The 21,635-nt window shown below is 36.6% G+C and overlaps 1 protein-coding gene across 2 annotated transcripts in view; it reads right to left on the bottom strand.

Moving 5' to 3' along the window:
* The window catches only part of LOC150099979 (kinesin heavy chain-like), a 579,478-nt gene that overhangs the window by 204,110 nt on the left and 353,733 nt on the right, over positions 1-21,635 (bottom strand). For both annotated transcript variants that reach the window (XM_090403282.1, XM_090403283.1), the window contains exons 17-18: positions 13,863-13,980; positions 2,523-2,697 (exon numbers count right to left, since the gene is read on the bottom strand). In XM_090403282.1, the coding sequence (XP_090259408.1) occupies positions 2,523-2,697; positions 13,863-13,980 (293 nt within the window). The remainder of the gene's footprint in view (positions 1-2,522; positions 2,698-13,862; positions 13,981-21,635) is intronic.

The following is a 21,635-nucleotide window of genomic DNA, read 5'->3' as shown; positions in this document are numbered from 1 at the left end:
CTCAAATACACAAACATTATTCAAGAAAAACTGAAAGACTTTGAAAACAAGAACAAGATTGCAGATTCAGTGGCAAACTCTAAAAGCAAACTTTGATTCAGCCAGAGAGGCATTTGGTGAGTAATCTGCAAGGATAGAAAAATCAGAACTCCATGGCAGACTCAGGAAGTAAAAGAGGTAGTCAAGGAAAAGAAGAAACCATAGCAAAAGTTCTTGGCAAATAAGTGACTCCCCTGCTCACATCCTCCTTATACAGCTTCCAGGGATGACCTTTTGTTTTTCCCAAATCTCTCACCATTTTATGATAAGCTCTTCAAAGTTAATCCAACATTCCAGAAATCAAACTATTTCAGTCAAATCGACTCTGGACTCTCTCTCCAACATCTCTTCATACTTTTGAAAACCAGGTGCCCAAATCTGTGCACAGTAGTCAATATGTGGACTAATCAAAGCCTTATACAATGGAACCAGAATCTCCTTACTTCTACAAGTCAGTGTCCTCTGCATCACTGCCAGAATTTGTTGCGTTGTCCTCACAATTTTGGCAATATGTTCTTTAAATTTTAGATTCTTATCCACAATCACCCTAAGATCTCTTACTACCTCCATCAATATATCCCAACCAAGAGTAAATTCTACACCCCATCTTTGTTTTCCAAATTTTAAAATCTTACATTTTGCAACACTGAACTAGCATCTCCACTCCCATGCCCATTCACTCAGTCTATTCAAGTCTTGTCGTAAGGCCACAACACCTGCTCTACTCTTCATATTTCATCCCAAAGTTTCCCAGTTGTGAAGTTACTTCATGAGCAAACTTTGTTTGCTTACACTCTGATAAAGGATTTAACCAAGAATGTAATTTCTTGGCATTTTTAATTTATTTTGAAATATGGATACCTTGGTTATGGACAGATCCTCTGATACTATCACCAGATTCAGCACTCTCAAATCCTGAGTTCCCACCATCTCTTGCTATGGCTTTATGCAACTAGTAACTATCTCTTCATAGATGAATAAATTCTATTTCCTTCCTGCCATATGATCATACTTTCTAATTTATGTCCACCCCTAGTTGATGTCACCCATGATAATTACTCAGACTGTATTCACTGTGCTAGTTTGCTTATACACATCATCCAAATCTTCTCTTGTACCCACTCCTGATCTATAGTAGAAACTAACTGTAGAGTTTGTCCTGCTGGTATCTATTTCACATCAGTGAAATAGATACCAGACAACATAGACTACCTGCAATTCACTGCATTCCACGGCACTGTCTTCATGGCACCTACTACTCTTTTTGCCTACAATCTATCTATTATCAGCAATATCTCTCTCTCTCACACACACTCTGCCAATCCTATTCTCTTTATCCTCCTAAAATACTATATCATTCACATGTTATTCCTGTAACTACAACATATGCTGTAGTAAATGAGGTTGCATCAGCCAATGACAAAGACTCTCTCTGTTATCCCTTCTTGCTTCTGGCATTAGTATCATTATCTTCATCATCCACCTAAAGTGGGTTGAGGTTACCATGAATAATAATCCAATTCAATCTATTAGCAGCCAAGTTATTCAAATTTCTGTAAGAGTTCAGACTGCTTATACTCAATGTTTTCTATCCATTTCCTTCTAGGTCTTCCCAGTGGTATCTTTCCTTCTACTCTTCCATTTTGGAAATTTAAGGAAACCTGTTAAGAAAACACAGGTATTTTATAGATGTGTCCATACCATAGTAATTGTTTTTAACTGTTTTTAGGAATGTCTCTCAGTTTATATACTAACTGGCAGTATATAAACTGCATTATCTCCCTTAGGCACATTACTACCTTTATGCCCTATATCGACCACTCCATTCAAACTGCATTAACTGAGAGATTAAATTCTCCATTTTTTTTACTCACCTTCTCCGTGCATTGCCCCTAATAGCTCAAATTTCCCGATTTTTCATTTCCACAATCCCAGTGAACAACGGTTTCTTGAGACTAACTCCAAGTGCAATCTATCAGCCTTATACAGATTCCATCCATCAAATTTAGTCCAAAAGTCTACAAACTGTAACCCAATCCTTCTGCACAATCTAAACCCATTTTCAAATTATGATCCTCCTCTTCAACTGGCCTCTATCATAGCATAGTAGCAGACTCACAGTCTTTACTCTCTCATTCTTCTTCCAATAATCCTTTGAATTTTTCATATCATTATTATCATTAATTTTCACACCAGGAAAAGGGAAACAAGATTTAGTTTATCATCTGACACATATATTCAAGGAAAACAATAAATCAATGACATGCAATATTACTATCTTTTACCTCACTTACTATTCTAAACTAACCAACTGACCTATATTGTTTTTACATTTTAGATGTAAAAACAGATGTATCTGATCCTCTACAATTTGTTTTACTATTTTTATCCCCTTAGTAATTTTATACCCATTCTTAAAATATATAAAAAATTATGATCATTAAAATGCATTAATAAATATTAAAGATAATAAATTTACTTACTCTTTTAACTGATTAATAGCAGAGTGCTTTTCTGAAATCTCATCCCTCAGTGAAGATAACTGTTTCTGATGAGAATCTCTATGCTTCTCTATTTGTTGTTCTAAAGCTTCTTTCATTTTTTCTGCAGTATCCTTTTCTTTTTCCTTTTCTTTTGATGTCATAATATGCATCTCTTCTGTACATTCAATTTTGACAAAAATAAAAATTATGAATTTTAATTAATACTATTAATAGATAATATTTAAAACATTATAAATACATATATTATTGATAACAGAATATGAAATTCATTTAAAGATATAACTAGAAATCTAAAATCAAATCTAACTACTACTTAATATTTCACTTCATTGAAGTATTAAAAAATAATATAATAAATAATAAAGACTACCTTTCTCTAGAATATCTAGATTGAATGAATGTAAAGAAAAAACAGTAGTTATGTAGCTAATATTTAAGTTGGTTATTAGTTTAAAATATGCAAAATGCTTTAGTCTTAGTTATCCAATTCAGCTGTTTAACTAAATCCTATATTTCACTGGGATTAAATGAATGGGCAGCCTCACGAATCAGAATAACACTTATTTAGTTAGCACTGAAGAAAATAATGAGCAAGCAAAGGCATAGCTACAGTTACAACTCAGCAAAATATAATCTGTTTATTTATAGGAATTTAAGTAGACACATTAAGGATTACATTAATGACATTAACAACTTATGTTAATGTCATTAATGTGTGTGTGTTATAAAGCACACACACACATCATAACAGACATACTAACCATAACAAGTATCATATTCAAGAATATAATATGTTGTTGTTGTTGTTGCTCTACTCCATTAATGTAATATCAATACTGAGTAGAGTAACAGGATATTATTAAATGATCATCATTGCCCAACTGAATCACTGATGTTGCATTGTTAAATTTTCTGTTAGAATCCATATGCTTTTCTTCCAATCAATGCATACTGAGGATGCCTACAAAAAAGTGGCAAACATTTTCTAGCACTAAATAATTTTCCATATGTTATCACTATCATTATATTATTATTACGTGCAACTCCAAGGAGTCCTCAGACTCATTGAGGGGAGGCCCTAAACATCATGTCAAGAACAACTATTCAACATCCACACAGTATCTATCATACTTTCCCTTGAACTCATTCACAGTCATGGTACCCACAACAGGCTCTGGCAGCTTATTCCACTCATTCACCACTCTCCAAGTAAAAAACCTAGTTCTAACACCCTTGCTAACCACACTCTGCTCCAGTTTCTATGGATGGCCCCCCTAGTCCTCCCACCTCAAGACCTGTTCTGAAAAATATCCTCTGAATTAATCTTATAGAAACCCTTCAGTAATTTGAATGTCTCAATCATATCACCCCTTTTCCACCTATCAACTAATTTCTGCAACCCACAAATCTTCAACCTGTTCTCATAAGGTTCATTCCATAGACCTGCTATCATCTTGGTCACTTGCTTCTGGATCCTCTCCACCTCTTCCCCATCAAGAAGAAACCCTGGGACAAGATCTGGGCACAGTAGTCAAGATGGGGTCTTATCAAGGCTCAATACAGAGGAACAATAACTTTTCTCTGTTCATCAAAGTATTCTTCAGTAATCAAGTGATTTGATGAGCTGATTCAGCCACTTTTGCAATGTGCCCCCTAAACTTTAACTCCCTATCCACCAACACTCCCAAATCCCTGGCCTCGTCAATCTCCTGGAGTAAAGTTCCACCAATGTGGTATACTGCTGCTAATCCTTTCACCCCAAAATGCATAACCTTACACTTTGCCACATTAAATTGACATCCATTCTCCTTAGCCCAGTCCTCCAATCTATCCAAATCATCCTGCAAAATTTTGACATCATGTGCATTCACTATTGCTCTACCCATCTTTGCATCATCAGCAAACAAATGAACAGTTGCTCTCAGATCCTTTCCTATAGCGTTAATGAGCAAATTAAATAGTAGTGGTCCAAGAACAGAACCCTGCGGCACACCACTAATCACAGGCCATCTTTTGGACTCTACTCCTGAATAAACCTCTCTGATATCTCTCCATCAACCACCCTCCTATCCATCTCACCAACCCTATATCCATCCCTATATGCTGCAGTTTACTGATTAGAATTACATGTGGTATCCTGTCAAAGGCCTTAGCAAGGTCCAGCAGTATCACTGTAAACCCATTACCCTTATCCAGTTCAGTCGTCACTGTGTTATAAAACGTGAGCAAGTTACTGAGGCATGATCTACCCTTCACAAAACCATGCTGTCCCCCACACAGTATCCCATTTTCATCTATCAATTCCTGTATTTTTCTCTTGACTACTTTCTCCAAAACCTTGACGACTCCTGATATGCTGATCAGTCAGTAATTTGCAACAGCAGTCTTGGAACTTCCTTTGTGCAGTGGAACTATTTTCCCCTCTTTCCACCCCCCCTCGGAACTAACCCAGACCCGAGACTCAAATTAAACAAAACGGTCAAGGGCACTGACAATTCTTTAGCCGCTTCATGTAAGACCCGAGGTGGTATACCATCCAATCCAACAGATGTATTCCCATTATGGTTTTGTAATATACTATTCGGGGTGCAAAGTCCAACTCTACCTTCCCGTGGTGCACTCGGGGTGTTGGGAATCCTAACCATTATTGGACCTGGACCCAACACCACTAACAGAGCTCTGGCAAACATTTCAGAACCCTGGTCAGGAGAAGCGTATATGTGACCACAGCAAAGATGCCATTACAACAACAGAAACGGCCCCAATCCTGCGGCCGTTTCTGTTGTTGTAATGGCTGTTGTATTCATTGCCTTACCGCTGCTGTAGAAAGGTGAGGCAATGAGTGAGGCCAGGTGTGCTAAGAATCTCGCAGATGAAAACAGGCCACCTCTTAAATCTATGAAAATGGTAATCGGTACCCTCAATACTCTAACTTTGGCAAGGGGCTACAGAATAGATTTATTAATCAAAGAACTAACCAATATCAACTTGGATATCCTGCTAGTGAATGAAACAAAAAGATCGAAAGAACTAACAGCAAGATGGTACCAATGGCTCACAGATATTCCTCAAACAATGGCAAACAAGGCAGAGTGGGCTTCATTGTTAAATTTAAGCTAACCAAGTTGATCCTTTCTTGTAACATCATATCTGAAAGAATAGATGTACTCATAATTGGAATAGAGAACAATATAACAATAAAATTAATATCCTGCTATGCTTCAACATCTGTAGCTGATAATCAAGAAATAGAAAATTTTTACATGAATCTTAAACAGGCATTAAATTACAAGTCAACATACACATTCGTTGGTGGTGACTTTAATGCCAAAATAGGATGTGGTAAAGAAAACGAAAAGTTTATAGGAACAATGGCGTGGGAGAAAGAAATAGAAGAGGAGAGAGATTAGCTGAATTTGCTGCAGCTGAACAACTCTTTATCATGAACACTTTTTTCAACAAACACCCAGGAAGAAGATAGACTTGGCAATCACCAAATGGAGACACAAAAAATGAAATTGACTACATTTTAACAGACTGTAAAAGACTGGTACAAAATGTTGGTACAATAGGTGAAACATTCTTCAACATAGATTCTGACCACAGACTCCTTAGAGCCATTATAAGAATAGACCACAAAAAAGAACAACATATCAGGGCAACATCAAACCACAAAAGACAACCCAAACAAACAGACTACCACAAGTTCAGGAAGTACATAGAAGAGACTGAATGGACTATTAAGAACTGTTACATAAATGATGACTATATTGACTTTATTAATAAATTCAACGAGTGCAAGAAAAAATCAGAAATTCCTGTGAAACAAAAGAAAAGAGAACAACTCTCACCTCAAACTATAGAACTACTGAAAAAGTGAAAAGAACTGAAGAAATCTGAAGAAAATTTTCTAGAATACAAAATTATTTGTAAGTTACTAAGGAAAAGAATTCCAGAAGACTACAAAGCTTTCAAACTAAGAGAAGCAGTGCAGGAAAAAACCAGCCTGGAAAAAATAGAGAAAGACTTAAATTTAAGTCTTTCTCTATTTTCATCTGCTTTACACGATCAAAATGGAGAAAAACAGTACTAATAGAAAAAGGATAGAAGAAATTGTGCAGAATTTTTATAATGATCTCTATGCAACTATGTGCCAAGTTTCAGAGCTTATCATTCCAAAATCAAGCAATATACCAGAGGTACTTCCAGAAGAAATAGAACATGCCCTTAAGAAACTGAGTAAAGGTAAAGCCTCAGGACTTGATCATGTTAAGGCTGAAGAAATACAACAAGGTGGACCAATTATTTTCAAAGTGTTGGCTGCCAGATTCACGTGGCACTTCAAAGAAAGAAAGATTCCAGAGGAAAGGAAGACCTCAAAAACCATACTTCTATTCAAAAAAGGGAACAAGGAAGATATAAAAAACTATCGTCCAATCTGTCTACTCTTTCGCATATATAAAATCATGAAGAGTAATATTGAACAGAATCCAAAACACTCTCGAAGACAACTCCAGTAGAGAGCAGGTAGGATTCAGAAGAGGCTTCTCCACAATAGATCATATCCAGGTCATTTCACAACCAACAGAAAAATGCAGAGAATACCGAATCCCTCTATGTTTCCTCTTTATTGATTTTAAAAAAGCATTTGATATCATAGAACATAATGCAGTCATCAGTGCCTTACTGGAAATAAATGTGGATCCTACTTACATCCACATGATAAAAGAAATTAACAAAAATCCGACCACACAAATAACCCTATTTGATCAACCAATAAATATAGATATAAAGAGAGGGATCCGTCAAGGCAATGTGATCTCCCCCCAAATCTATTTACCAGCACTTTAGAATACATTCTGAAAAAAATAGACCTAAACGGAGGAATCATAGATGGTGAAAAACTACAAATCCTTATGTTTGTCGATAATCTAGTACTGATATCCCACAACCCAAAAGACCTAGAAGAAATAGGTGAAAAATATACACAAACAGTAGTAAGATAGGCTTAGAAATGAATATAGAAAAAACAAAATGGATCAAAAACATCTACTCAAGTGACCGTCACCTATGTATTGATAACATCCCTAGAGAACAAGTTGACTCCTACAATTACTTAGGACAAACAATAAAACTGGAACACGACAAGAAAAGAAGAAGAAACTCTCAGAATAACTCAGCGTGTAATAGAATGCAGAATTTGCAACATCAGCAAAATGGAACGGTTAGAAACACGGAACTAAGAAAGAGATCAGGCATAAAAGACGTGGTAACTGCAACATATGAAAGCAAGATGAGATGGGTAGGTCACATAGTCAGACTCAGGGATAACAGATGGACATATAGAATACTCAACTGGCAACCAAGAATAAAGAGAAAAGCAGGAAGACCACCTACAAGATGGGAAGATCCACTAGTGAAATCTATGGGTATAACATGGAAGAGAGAGGCTCAAGATCGAGATCGTTGGAGGCATCTTTGTGACCTGCACTCATGGAGAAATCCTGAGTGAAACACAGGTCCATCAAGGTAATATACTATTCACCTCCATTTCATTCACCTCAATTCCCGTATAAGCTATTGGTTCCTTCATTCCTGCAATATCACCACCTGGATGATATACTCTTGCAAAGTGCTCACTCAGTAATTCCACTATATCAACTGATTCAGTTACCTCTCTACCATCGGCATTCCTTAAAATCATTCTGACATATACATTTTTTCTTTTACTTGCAGCATATCAAAAAACTGTTTGGGATTCTCTTTAGCTTGCGTGGCTAATTTCCTTTTATAATCCGCTTTTGCTTTTCTTACCACACTCGTTACCCTTCTGGCCTGTACATTATACTGTTCATGTGCCTGCAGGTCACCTTTCTATTTAAATTCCCTCCACAGTTGTTTCTTTTTTTGCAGCTCAAGTTTAATGGTGTTATTCATCCATTTAACCCCTACTTGATTTACTATTCGGACTCTAGGTACACAGTCAGATATTACCTCCTTCAAATGCTCCTCATGCACTATCAACCTCCAGCCCTTGCAGTTTTACATGCCATGGCACTGAAGCAAGTCCCCCTAAGCTTGTGATACTTACCAGCCCGGTAATTCCACATGTACCCTGTTTTAATTAAAAATTCCACGCATTTAGCCGCCTCCCAGGTCAAGTCCTTATGATCACTTTCACCAATTGTTGGCAACGTGCCATATTCAATAGAGTCAAATTCTCAGATAAAATTACTAGGTCAAGCACTCTTGAACTCCGAGTATATTCCATTACATGCTGGCTCAGGTAGTTATCCCTTAATAACTGCATAAAATCAAATTCCTTCCACCCATGTGTCCTCTTCTCCTTCCAATCAATGTTACCATAGTTGAAATCCCCCATAATAATTACCCCCCCCCCCTTCCACTCCTTGTGTCTATTTGCTTATGCATACTATCTCCATCTATTCCATCACCTGGTCTATAGCAGCACCCAACTGCATATTTTGTTCTGCTAATCTCAATCTCACACCAAATAGCCTCAAATGTGCTCTTTTCACTATACTACAGTTCAATTTCTATTCTTCTCGGTTGCTTTTCATCAGCTATCATCAATAACATCAATAAAGATGGGATGCAGAATTTATGCTTGGTGAGAATATATTGTTGGAGGCAGAGGAAATAAGAGATCTGGGGGTGATAGTGGATAAGGATCTAAAATTTAGGCGACACATCGCCAAAATTGTGAAGACAACACAAAGGCTTCTGGGAATGATGCAGAGGACACTGACGTGTAGCAGTAGGGAGATTCTTGTTCCATTGTATAAGGCTTTGATTAGGCCACACATGGACTATTGTGCCCAGATTTGGTCACCGGATTTTCAGAAGGATGAAGAGATGTTGGAAAGGGTCCAAAGGCAATTGACTAAGGTAATTTTTTCTGACCTCTGGAATGTCGAGTATGAGGAAAGATTGAGAAGATGTAATTTGCAGAGTCTGGTGGACAGGAGGAAAAGGGGAGATATGATAGAGACCTACAAGTTGGTAAGGGATTGTTATAGGATCAATGCTGGAGAAGTTCTACAGAAAAATAGTGGGAGATCAGGGGAGAAGCAGAGATCATCCCTGGAAACTGTATAAAGAGGGTGTGAGTAGGGGAGTGAGAGGCAGGTTTTTTTCATGCAGAGTTGTGAATCATTGAGGTTCCCTGGCTCCCACTGAAGAGACCTTTATTGAGGTCTCTTCAGTGGGAGCCAGGCCCAAGTGGAAATACCAGGCAGAAGCATTAGCAAGATCATCTCTACCTATAGGAGTTGCCAAACGGTGTGCCACCTTTTTATTAAATTACTATGGATTTAGAGAAAGATGTTGAAAGTTTATTATTGCCAGTATACTAATAAATTACATTACACAAAAAATGTTATAAATTTCATACAAATTAAATTGCAATATGCTTTTTGTAAAAGTTACAAATTTCATAAAGACTTAATAAGTCTTAACTTATTAAGATTTTTTGAAATTTGTAACTTTAATTAATCACCTCAAGGGCTCACTTTAGTGAGTACAGGAGTGGCAAACCCGAGGCACCTGATGCTGGACCGTGCCTTACTTCATGCATATATATACATCTGTATATTATCTGTAGATCATTCCCCACTCTTCTTTCTTTCCTTCCTTCTTTCTTGTTGTTCCTCTTGTTCAAAGTTTATTTTTCACTTGGTTAGAATATAATAAATTTAGTTTAATCCTTTATCCAAGTGTGAGCAAACAAAGTTTGTGCCTGAAAGTATCTTCAGGACTGGGGTAAGGTGGTGCAACACCAGGACGACTCCTTGCAAAGGTGGAGCAAGCTACTAACACTCCTATCTCAGTATCTCCCATAATGCAAAACACATCTCCTTCCAGATATGTCTAATGTTATGCATAAAGGGAAGGGCCACTACCCAGACTAGTTTCGACCTTTATTGAGGTCTCTTCAGTGGGAGCCCTTCCCTTAATGCATAACATTAGACATATCTGCAAGGAGATGTGTTTTGCATTATGGGAGATACTGAGATAGGAGTGTTAGTAGCTTGCTCTGCCTTTGCAAGGAGTCGTCCTGGTGTTGCACCACTTTATCCCAGTCCTGAAGATACTTTCAGGTGCAAACTTTGTTTGCTCACACTTGGATAAAGGATTAAACTAATTTATTCCTCTTGTTCCTTCCCCCAATGCTATTAGAGTAGTCGAGGGCTGGGTGAATCTTTCCTATTATACTATGGGGCTGCCACCATAAGGCAGGTTTGGAGGCCTTATGGTGGCAGCCCCACCACCGCAGTCACCCTGCGAAAGGTTGGTAGCCTATCCAGGGGAAATTTACAATTACTCACAAAGCTCTGAAGAAGAAAAATAGGATGGATTTTATCGGAATTGACCCGGCTAATGGACAGGGACTTCTCTTTGAGAAATTAAAAATAGCTACTTGGAATGTCCGTGGAATTACACACAAAATTGATGAGCTAAACCGAGAACTAAAAAATAGAAACACTGATATAGCAGCAATAACTGAGACAAAAAAAGAAAAAGAAGGGATCTCAAATTCTGGAAGATTATGTCATGATCTTCTCCGGAGTTCCAGAAGACAAATGGGCTTCATCTGGGGTTGTAATTTGGATTAATAAAAAATGGGAAAAACAAAATTTTGGATTATACTTGGATATCAGACAGAATAATCAAAGTTAGAATGAAAATTATGAATCAAACATTCAATATTTTTGAAATTTGTGCACCAGTAGATGGAAAAGAGGAAGAGACAGAAGAATTTTATGGAAAACTTCAGGAATGTATTGATGAAACAAATAAAAATGAAGTGACAATCTTGATGGGAGATTTCAATGCTAGAGTGGGAAATAACCCAATAACAGGATGCATTGGATCAGAGGGAGAATCAGTAATCAATAACAATGGAATTTTATTAAGAGACTTCTGCATATTTAACAGTCTAAAAATCAGCAATACTTTCTTCAGGCATAAAAATATACATAAGTACACATGGGATGCAAGAGGAACTAAATTAGTACACATGGGATGCAAGAGGAACTAAATTAGTAATAGATTACATTATTATTAACAACAAACTAAATAATAATATCAAGGATACAAGGGTTTTTAGAGGAAGCGAAATTGATAGTGATTACCTGTTAGTTGAAAGCAGATTTGAATTCATAAAAAGAACCACATACTTCAAAAGAGAAAAAGATAATGTACCAACATCTCATAAACAGTTTAAAATTCAACTCATGGAACATGAGAGTATCAGAAACTTATAAAAATGCAGAATAAGAGATAACCACAAACAATATTGAAACTGACTGGAAAAATAAAAAGGAAACCATACTAAAAGCAGCAGAAGAAAGTTTAGGATATAAATCAAGGAAAAACAAAAAATGGCTTGGAACTTGGAATGCCAACTTAAAGAAATTAATCGAAAGAAAAAAAATCTTTTAAAATCCATCTGCAAGGTAAAAACACTGCTGATTATATAGAATATAAGAAACTATGGGCTTAAGTCAGAAAGCTTTCCAGAAGTATACGCAGAGAAGATTGGAGTAAATATGTTAAATTTAGAGCAGGATATGACTAGACCACAAAGAATAGGTTTTAAAATTTTCAAGCAACTACAAGCAGCAGAAAATGACCAATTAAGAAATAATCTAATTTTCAAACTGGATTGGATAGAACACTACAAAACATTGTGGAATGAGAAACAAGAAATACAAAACAATGACAAAACTCACAAAATTGAAGATATCAATACACAGGAAAGTACAGAAGAAATAGGAATGGAAGAATTAGAAAAAGAATCTAAAAACTCAAGAAATAGAAAATGCCCAGGTCTGGTGGAATATGCGCTGAGCTCTTTAAATATGCAGACAACAGCTTAAAAGAAAACCTACTTAAACTCTTCAATAATATCTGGAAATATATCTGGAAATATAAAGATCCCCCCAAAAAAATGGGAAATTGGAGCAATAATAAACATTATTGCTACAATGGGAAATTGGAGCAATAATAATAAACATTATTGCTCCAATTTCCCATTGTAGCAATAATGTTTATTATTGCTCCAATTTCCCATTGGAGCAATAATAAACATTCACAAAAAAGGTACCAAGGACAAATGTGGAAATTACAGAGGCATTACTCTCTTAATAACAGCATCTAAACTATATGCAAACATTTTAAAGAACAGACTAATTAAATATACCGAAAATTATTTAGAAAAAGAACAGTGTGGTTTTAGAAGAGGATTTACAGATGCTTTCTTTTAAGCAGCAGAAATGCCTCTTTCACATGCAACAGATCATAGAAAAAAGATAATAATTTAATCTGCCTACTTTTCTTCTATTTATTGACTAAGAAAAGGAATATGATAACTTGAACAGAAATCTACTCTGGAAAATATTACAAGATGAAAAAATACCTCCTCAATTAATTAATGCAATAAAAAGTCTATACAGAGAAACAAACATTTGCATCAAATTTGCAGATGGAACATTATCAGAATCTATAACCATAAATAAAGGAGTAAGGCAAAGTTGTGGCTTATCCCAAATCCTATTCAACATTTATGTAAACAGAATCCTAAAAGAATGGAAAACAACTGTCAAAGATGGAGTTAAACTAACAAATAATACAGTGGAACCTCAGTTGTCGAAAGACTCTGATCTCGAACAAATCGGTTCCCGAACATATTATCTGAACAAAACACGCACCTGTTTCCGAACAGAATCTTGGTTCCCAAACAGACAAACTGGCAACCACGTACTCCGCGAGCCGAGATGTAAGGCAGGAGAGCGTCAGTTACATGGCAGCCTCCCTCCGCTCAGTGCAAACACCTCCTTGAATTTCCAGTGCAATTTCTTGATTTTCTTTGTGTTTTGTTATTTTTTCAAACATTTACTCTCAATGTTTGAAAATGAGCATCATATTAACTCTCCTCTGTATAGTTAAAGTGAAGTTAAATTTTTGTCTATATTTTATCTATTTATTATGTTTATTCTTTTTGTGTAAGATTTTATGCACTTACAGGTTTAAACAAGCAATCATCTGGGGTTCAGGAACGGATTAATCCATTTTACGTTAATTCTTATGGGAAAACGGTTTCAGTTTTCAAACAAATCAGTTCCCGAACAGCCTTTAGGAATGAATTATGTTCGACAACCGAAGTTTTTGGACACCAGTGTACATGTAGCATTATCAACTATGTGTAGATATTCCTATTATTTTGACCCCATCATATTATGTGGATTGAATTAATAAAATAGAAACGTATATGATCATAAGTTAGTGATAACTTACCTGCTGCTTTGAGTTTTGTACATTCTTCACTTAGGGAATCAACTGCTTCTTCAAGTGTTCGCTTTTTGTTTTCTATATCTTTCATTGACTCATCCAGAGTTTTTAATTTTGCTTCATACTGCAGGACAAAATTAGCTATTTAAATACTAAATATACATTTTTTTTAAAGTTATTAACTTTTAAAATATGACCTCATCAAATATTTTTATCATAATTTCTTATTAATTGCACTAAGAAGACAAAGTAAGAATGTGTATGTATAAGATGGGCAGGAACAAGTAAAATATTTCAGCAATTTAGGCAAATTTTTAGTGAAGATGACATATAAATATAGAAATAGACAACAGAATTGACAAAAGTATGGTAGGAAGTTAAATGAATAAGTTATATGTAATAAGAGAGAAATTAGTCAAAACACTAAACTAGCTATACAAGGAGTAATTCATAGAATATCAGCTTATAGATTTGATAGGGTTAGAAATAAACCAGTGATCAATGGCAAAAAAAGACCTAGAGGAAGATCAAGATCGAAATAGACTGATTCAGTAAAAAGTGCCTTAAAGGACTGAAATATAATGACAATATTGGAGTCCTTAGAGATAATGGATTAATTTGAGGAAAATTGTTGATAGCAAGTTAGTGATTATATAACTTTTTAATGTACTACTCTCATATCATATACATCCCCTGAGGGTACATACTAGGTATTTAAAAATATATAAAATTCCTTCCTTAGGAAAAGTGGATCTACAGACCTCAACTGAAAATTCGAATGCAACTCTCAATATTGCAGATTTCTGCTCAGATCCCCAAGAAAGAGCAGTGCTAAAATTGCTTTCAATTGCTATTTCTAGGGACATTTCTATGTTTTGGTAGTTTGCCATATCACTTGCATGGAAAACACTTAGTTTCGAATCCTGTCAGCAGGGATAGACTTTTATTAGGCCTATTTAAAGCAGAACAAAAAAGTTGAAAGTAGGTAAACTTTTTTTTTCCTCCTATACTCCCTCCCCTAAACAGGTTTTATTTTATTTTATTTTATTTATTTTGTTAATAAAAAATACAAATAATAGAACTGAAGAATACAAATACCTACAGATATAATCAATTGACAACCTCACCAGCATGGAATGTGATTAAGAGAACTATTTCTGCTTGGCTTTTTTTTGAATACATGTCACCACGATGTTCCTTTTTTTCACAATTTACTGAATTCCTGTATTTGTTATAGCAAAAAATAGAAAAGAATAAGTGATATTTGACTGCATTAAGTGAAGCCTTTCTCTATTTCTTCTTTAAAAATAGAAGTTTATTCCAGATATATTTTGGATGTGCGGATATGTGGAGAGCAAGGATTATGAATGATATTCTGGCTGAAATGTGTGAGGAGATGGGAGTACAGTTTATTAATGTGTGGAATGAGTTTGAGGGACGAAGTGAGCTGTATGGGAGAGATGGACTGCATTTGAGTGGTTATGGAGTGAGTCGCTTGGAGAGACTGCTGCTGGAAAGTAGAGAAGTGAATAGAGAGAATGAATCAGATCAAGAGGGGAGTGATGTGGAAGAGCAGGAGAGTAAGACAGGAGAGATTGAAGAAGTGGAAATGAATGGGGAAGTGAGTGGTATGAGTATAGAAAATGAGAGAATGGGTGTGCAAGAGGAGCAGGGAAACGGGGAGGCTCAGGGTGGACAGGGGTACACAGCGTGAGAAAGGTGGATGCTCCAAGAGGAGGTGAGAGCATGTGTAGGCAGGAAAGTAATGGGATGACATGGGATCAAGAGGAAACAGTTGGAATTGAAAAGGGTTCTAAAATGAAGAAGCAGAAAGGGAAATGGCCCCAGTCCAGCATGGAGAGATCACATCGATTGAGTGGTATCAGTGGAACTGGCTGTAGATCCAGAAATGAGTTGTTGTGTTTGTATATCAATGCTAGAAGTATAAGAAACAAGGCAGATGAAATGGTTGCACAAATTGCGTCTGTGCACCCAGAGATTGTCAGAATAAGTGAGACATGGTTAGATGAGGACGACATCCTGACAGGAATAGAGATGGAAAGGTATGATGTGTTTCATGAGGATAGAAGGGGTAAAAAGGGAGGGGGAGTGCTATTGATGATAGAGAAAGAGTTACGTCCATACAAGGTAGAGATGCAAGAGGGATATAGGGCCAGTGGTTTTGAGGCAGTATGGTGTGAGATAGAGGTGAATAGAATCAAATACTTGGTGGGATGTTGTTATAGACCTGGTAATGTGGATGGTGGTGATAGTGAAATGTATAGTCAAATAAGCCAAGCAAATAAGAAAAGGGTGATCATTATGGGTGATTTTAATTATGGCAATATAGACTGGAATGAAGAGATAGCAACTGGAAGTAAAGAAAATGTGTTTCTTGAGTTTTTGAGGGATAACTACCTCAGACAGTATGTAACAGAGGGCACACGAGGATTAAGGGTCTTGGATTTGGTCATCTCATCGGAGGATGTAATTATCAATGAGGTGTCAAATCATCCACCAATTGGTGAAAGTGACCATGAAGTGATTACCTGGGTGGTTGCCAGCAGTGCAAGGACCCCTGTGAAAAAAGGGTATATGTGGAACTACAAGGGGGGGTGATTATGAAGATCTCAGGAGACAGCTTGCGGGGGTAGCATGGAATGAGGAGTTAGCTGGAGAAGAGATCAATGCAGCTTGGGGGATTTTCAAAAACTATTTAGTAGATGCAATGTCTAAATGTATTCCAAGAGTGAGAAGGTTAAATAAGGTAGGTGTGAGATGGATGAATAAAGAGATTAAACATGCGATACAGAGAAAAAGGGCATTGTGGAGGCAGCATAAGAGAAGTGGAAGTAACCAATTTCATGAGGTCTACAAAGACCAGGCAAGGAGGGTGACTTAGTTGGTGAGAGTAGCTAAAGAGAGGTATGAACAGCAGTTAGCTAATGAAGCCAAAAAGAATCCTAGGGAGTTCTTTCGATATGTAGCCAGCAAAAGAAAGAATGATTATGGAAGGATGACACTGATTGGAAGAAATGGTATAAAGACAGCTGTTGCAGAATGTGTGGTGGAGATACTTAATGAGCAGTTCATAAAGATCTTTCAATCTTGTGAATGTGACTTCATGGAGAGATTAAGAGCAGTTGATGATGGGGAGGAGAGACTGACTGTAAGTGAGCAAGAGGTGTTTGGGGAGTTGAGTAAACTAGATGTAAATAACGCTGTGGGACTTGATAATATATCACCGCGTATTCTGAAGGAATGTGCCAGAGAGTTGACACCTGCCTTGACATATTTTTTTAATACGAGTCTTGCACGTGGTCAAGTTCCTAAAGAGTGGAAGGAGGGCAAGATTGTGCCACTTCATAAAGGAGGTGATCGAACTCAAGCATCAAACTATAGGCCTATCTGTGTGTTAAGTGTTGTGGTTAAGCTATTGGAGAAGCTTGTGAGAACTAGGATCCAGAGTTGGGTTGACAACAATGGTATAATCTTTGATGGACAGCATGGATTTGCTAAAGGGAGGTCATGTTTTAGTAATCTACTTACTTATTACAATAAAGTGACTGCTTCCTTGGACAGAGGAGAAGGATACACAGTAATATACTTGGATTTCGCAAAAGCTTTTGATAGAGTACCTCATGATAAGTTGACAGTCAAACTAGAGCAGATGGGGTTGGATATTAGATTAGTGAATTGTATTGGAGACTGGCTGTCTGATAGGTATCAACAAGTTGTGTATGGGGGTGCAATATCCAGGAAAAGGAAAGTCACTAGTGGAGTGCCTCAGGGGTCTGTTTTAGGGCCATTACTATTTAACTTGTATATTAATGATATTGGTAAAGATTTGGATGGAGATATTCAGTTGTTTGCAGATGATGCAGAGTTGGGACGAGCCATAAAGAGTAGTGAAGATGTTGTGGCCTTGCAAGAAGACTTGAATAAATTGAGTGATTGGGCAAGCAAATGGGGATGTGAGTTCAATGTTGCAAAATGTAAGGTTTTAAAATTTGGAAAACAAAGATGGGATGCAGAATTTATGCTTGGTGAGAATATATTGCTGGAAGTAGAGGAAATAAGAGATCTGGGGGGGTGATAGTGGATAAGGATCTAAAATTTAGGCGACACATCGCCAAAATTGTGAAGACAACACAAAGACTTCTGGGAATGATGCGGAGGACACTGACATGTAGAAGTAGGGAGTTTCTTGTTCCATTGTATAAGGCTTTGATTAGGCCACACATGGACTATTGTGCCCAGATTTGGTCACCTGGTTTTCAGAAGGATGAAGAGATGTTGGAAAGGGTCAGGCGACTGACTAAGGTAGTTTCTGACCTCTGGAATGTCGAGTATGAGGAAAGATTGAAAAGATGTAATTTGCAGAGTCTAGTGGATAGAAGGAAGAGGGGAGATATGATAGAGACCTACACGTTGGTAAGGGGTTGTTATAGGATCAATGGTGGAGAAGTTCTACAGAGAATAGTGGGAGATCAGGGGAGAACCAGAGGTCATCCCTGGAAACTGTATAAAGAGGATGTGAGTAGGGGGGTGAGAGGCAGGTTTTTTCGTGCAGAGTTGTGAGTGATTGGAATGCCTTGCCTGATAAGTGGTGTCTGTAAGGAGTTTGAATGTGTTTAAGACACGGTATGATGAGATGTGTGTGAGATAAAAGGACCTCCTAGATGAGTCTTTGACTCCATGAGGTCTTGTTTAATAATAATAATAATAATAATATTTTGTTATTTGTCTATTTCAGTAGTGTGCACCAACACTTGACAATAGGATAATGATGACTGAATGCCACATTGCGTACTAGTTAGTTATGTATTTTTCTTGGTCCAATTAATGGAACAAAGAAAGAGGAAAAAATAAATGCATTACTGTGTTGAATTTTTTCTTGACAATTATTCATAAGACTATTACACTTTTTTTATAATCTTTGTCAAGTAGCTTTATTTTATCCTCCTACATGTTTCGCCAATCTTTTTCTATTGGCATCCTCAGGGAATACAAACTAGTAAGCTCAAATGAAGGTTACAGACTAGGTTATAACCGATAATTCTAATTCATACAAAAAATGGTATTGTGCGTGACAATGTGCATGTCTCGTTAACGTGATTTATCCGTTATCGCTCATTACGTAATTGTTATGAAAGTTCATTTCTTTGGCGTTTAATGATCTGATAAAAGTTTTCCAAATTTCTGGTAAAATTAGACCTTGATTCTTGTTTAGGTTTTCAGTTTTATGGGCGACTGTAGCTGCTTCTTTAAAGGTTCTTGAATGGTAGTTATCTTCTATGTATGGCATAAGGCTCTTATCCCCCTCAATATGATGGTTAGTAGAGGCAAAGTGGCATGAAAGGCCTGAAATGGCTTGTCTGTTATTTCTGACATATCCTATGTGTTCTTTCTTTCTCGTTTCAAAGCTTCTAGAGGTCTGACCTACGTAACTAATACCACATGAGCAAGGTATATTATATACTCCAGAGTACTTGTAGAATGGGTGAGGATCTTTCGGTGATCTTAAAAATTTCCGAATAGTGTTGATTGGTTTGAATGCCACTCTGATCTTATGTGGTTTTAAAAGGTTAGCTAATTTTTTGGAAAGGTTGCTGACAAAAGGAATCGTAATTGTACTGATGTATTGGACGTCATCACGTTGTTGATGTGGTATATCAGTAAAGAGAATCTTGTTATAGAGTCTTTTTGGGTAACCATTTAAAGAAAGTTCTCTGGATATTGTGGTTAATTCCGTTAGTAGGTCATCCTTGTCTGTCATATACTGTATAGCTCTTTTCTTGAGACTATGGATAATGCTGAGTTTCTGAGCTATGTGATGAGCTGAGTTGAAATGGAGGTAACGTCCAGTATTTGTAGGTTTTCGGTATACAGATAGGTTGATACTATTATTGGATTGTTTCTTTATTAAAATGTCAAGGAATGGCAGTTTTTTATCTTTATATATTATAGCGAAAGGTATTTAAAGTATACTAAGCCAACTCTGGTCTAAAGGAATGAGATCATCAATAGAAATTGCAGATATCCTCATGGCGAATCTGATGACTGCAGAACAGCAGATAGATCGTGTTTCCTTAGAAGAAGCCTGATATGGTATAACCGAGGTGGCCCTCATAATCCGAAGTGCCCCAAGTATGTCCCACTACAAAAGGAATATTTCCTCAGGAATCGCAGATAAGTAACGTCTAGTAGAAGAGCTTCATCAAACAGTATTGTGAAAGATTTTATGTTAATACTGTTAATCTAATATGGCTGTAATTGTAGTTCGTATTACAAGGCAATTTGAAGGACTAGAATGAAAGTTGAGCTAGGACTTTAGCTCACTTAATAGTATAGAGAATGAGGGAACTAGTTTAGCAATGTTACTGAACGAGCGATAGTGTGTATTGATACTAGTATATGCAATTTGCCCTTAACCGAGAAAGGTCAAAAGAACTGAATGTGGCGTTCATTGTAGCAACGGAATTGCCAGGCCCACATAACTCTTGTAAATCAATGTGTGTAATCCAATTGTGTCTAATTGAATTATTGTGTCATATTATTGTGTTTAAGAGGGTGAAAGATTTAAGCCAAATTAATTATTGACAGGAAAGCCTCTTTATCTTGTGTGTATAGAGTTTTTGTGGAGGCATAATAGTTTATCCCACGTGCTAGTGTGAAACTTTCAATGGTTGTATTTTGCTTTTCTTATTAACATTGTATCATCTTAGTATTGAATTGTAGTTTTTAGAATTTAATGTACTGTATTATGTTTATGAATTTAATAATAAACTTTTGCTTATCAAATAATCAGTTGTCTGAAATTGCCATTCAATGCACTGCTTGTAATTACATATGAACCTAGGTGTAGGGGGGGGGGGGGAAGAAAAAAGTTAAGTTACGAGATCAAGGTTACGACTGCATGATTATTTCACTTCTAGACTTATTTAGGAGTTGCTTCTTGTTTTAAATTTCTTTATAAACTAAATGTCCTAAATGGCGCAGTTTTAAAAAAATAAATGTTTTAGGATACTAAGAGGAGCAAGAGCTTAGATTTCTAGTACGGAAGTGACGATACACAGAGAAAAGGGATAAGACATATAAAGGAAAGGAAAGTATAAGGAAAATATATATTTAAACAAGAATGGGACACAACATAAATGGCACAGCCGACAGGACGTGGTTTAGCTAATTAAACTTAGAGTATAAGCTATTCACAGCAAGTTGGTTTTGGATGCAGATCAGACAACTGAAAGGTAAAAGTTATATTTTGTGTATTATTGAAAAATTTTTGTATATTTTGCTGTAAGATGCAAGTATGACAGATCCCTCTAGTAGTTTAGGCATGAATGATAGTAAATTTTTTTGGTATATTAACCCCCAGCAAGTGTGCCCTCAGTTTTTGGGCAAAGATTCCGATGACATCATTCGTTTTTTTTTGTTACATAGAAGCTTAGAAAGGTTGGAGGATGGACCGACTTTCAGTTGTTAGTCTTGCTCCATAGCAAACTGGTGGGGAAATGCGAAAACCTTCCTTTACTCCTCTCCCATCCTCAAAGAGACCCTAGATTACTCTCACTTTAAGACAGTCCTGATTTCTCAGTTCTCCAAACTAGGATGTTTAGGACCAAATTTGTGGAAACTCCAGAGGTGCACACAGACAGATAGGAAGAGTGTAGCCAAATTTCACAACAGATTACTAACAGTGGCAAGTACCATGAGTGTCCAAGGTGAAGAAAAGCCTCACCTGGACTGGCCATCTTCCAACAGTTCAGACAGGGA

This window comes from Typopeltis vanoorti, chromosome 13 (assembly GCF_054136105.1).
Source record: "Typopeltis vanoorti isolate ZY-2024b chromosome 13, IOZ_Tvanoo_1.0, whole genome shotgun sequence".
NCBI classification, from domain to species: domain Eukaryota; kingdom Metazoa; phylum Arthropoda; class Arachnida; order Uropygi; family Thelyphonidae; genus Typopeltis; species Typopeltis vanoorti.
The sequence above is the reverse complement of the archived record's forward strand: the minus strand, read 5'-3'. Positions and strand labels throughout refer to the sequence as shown.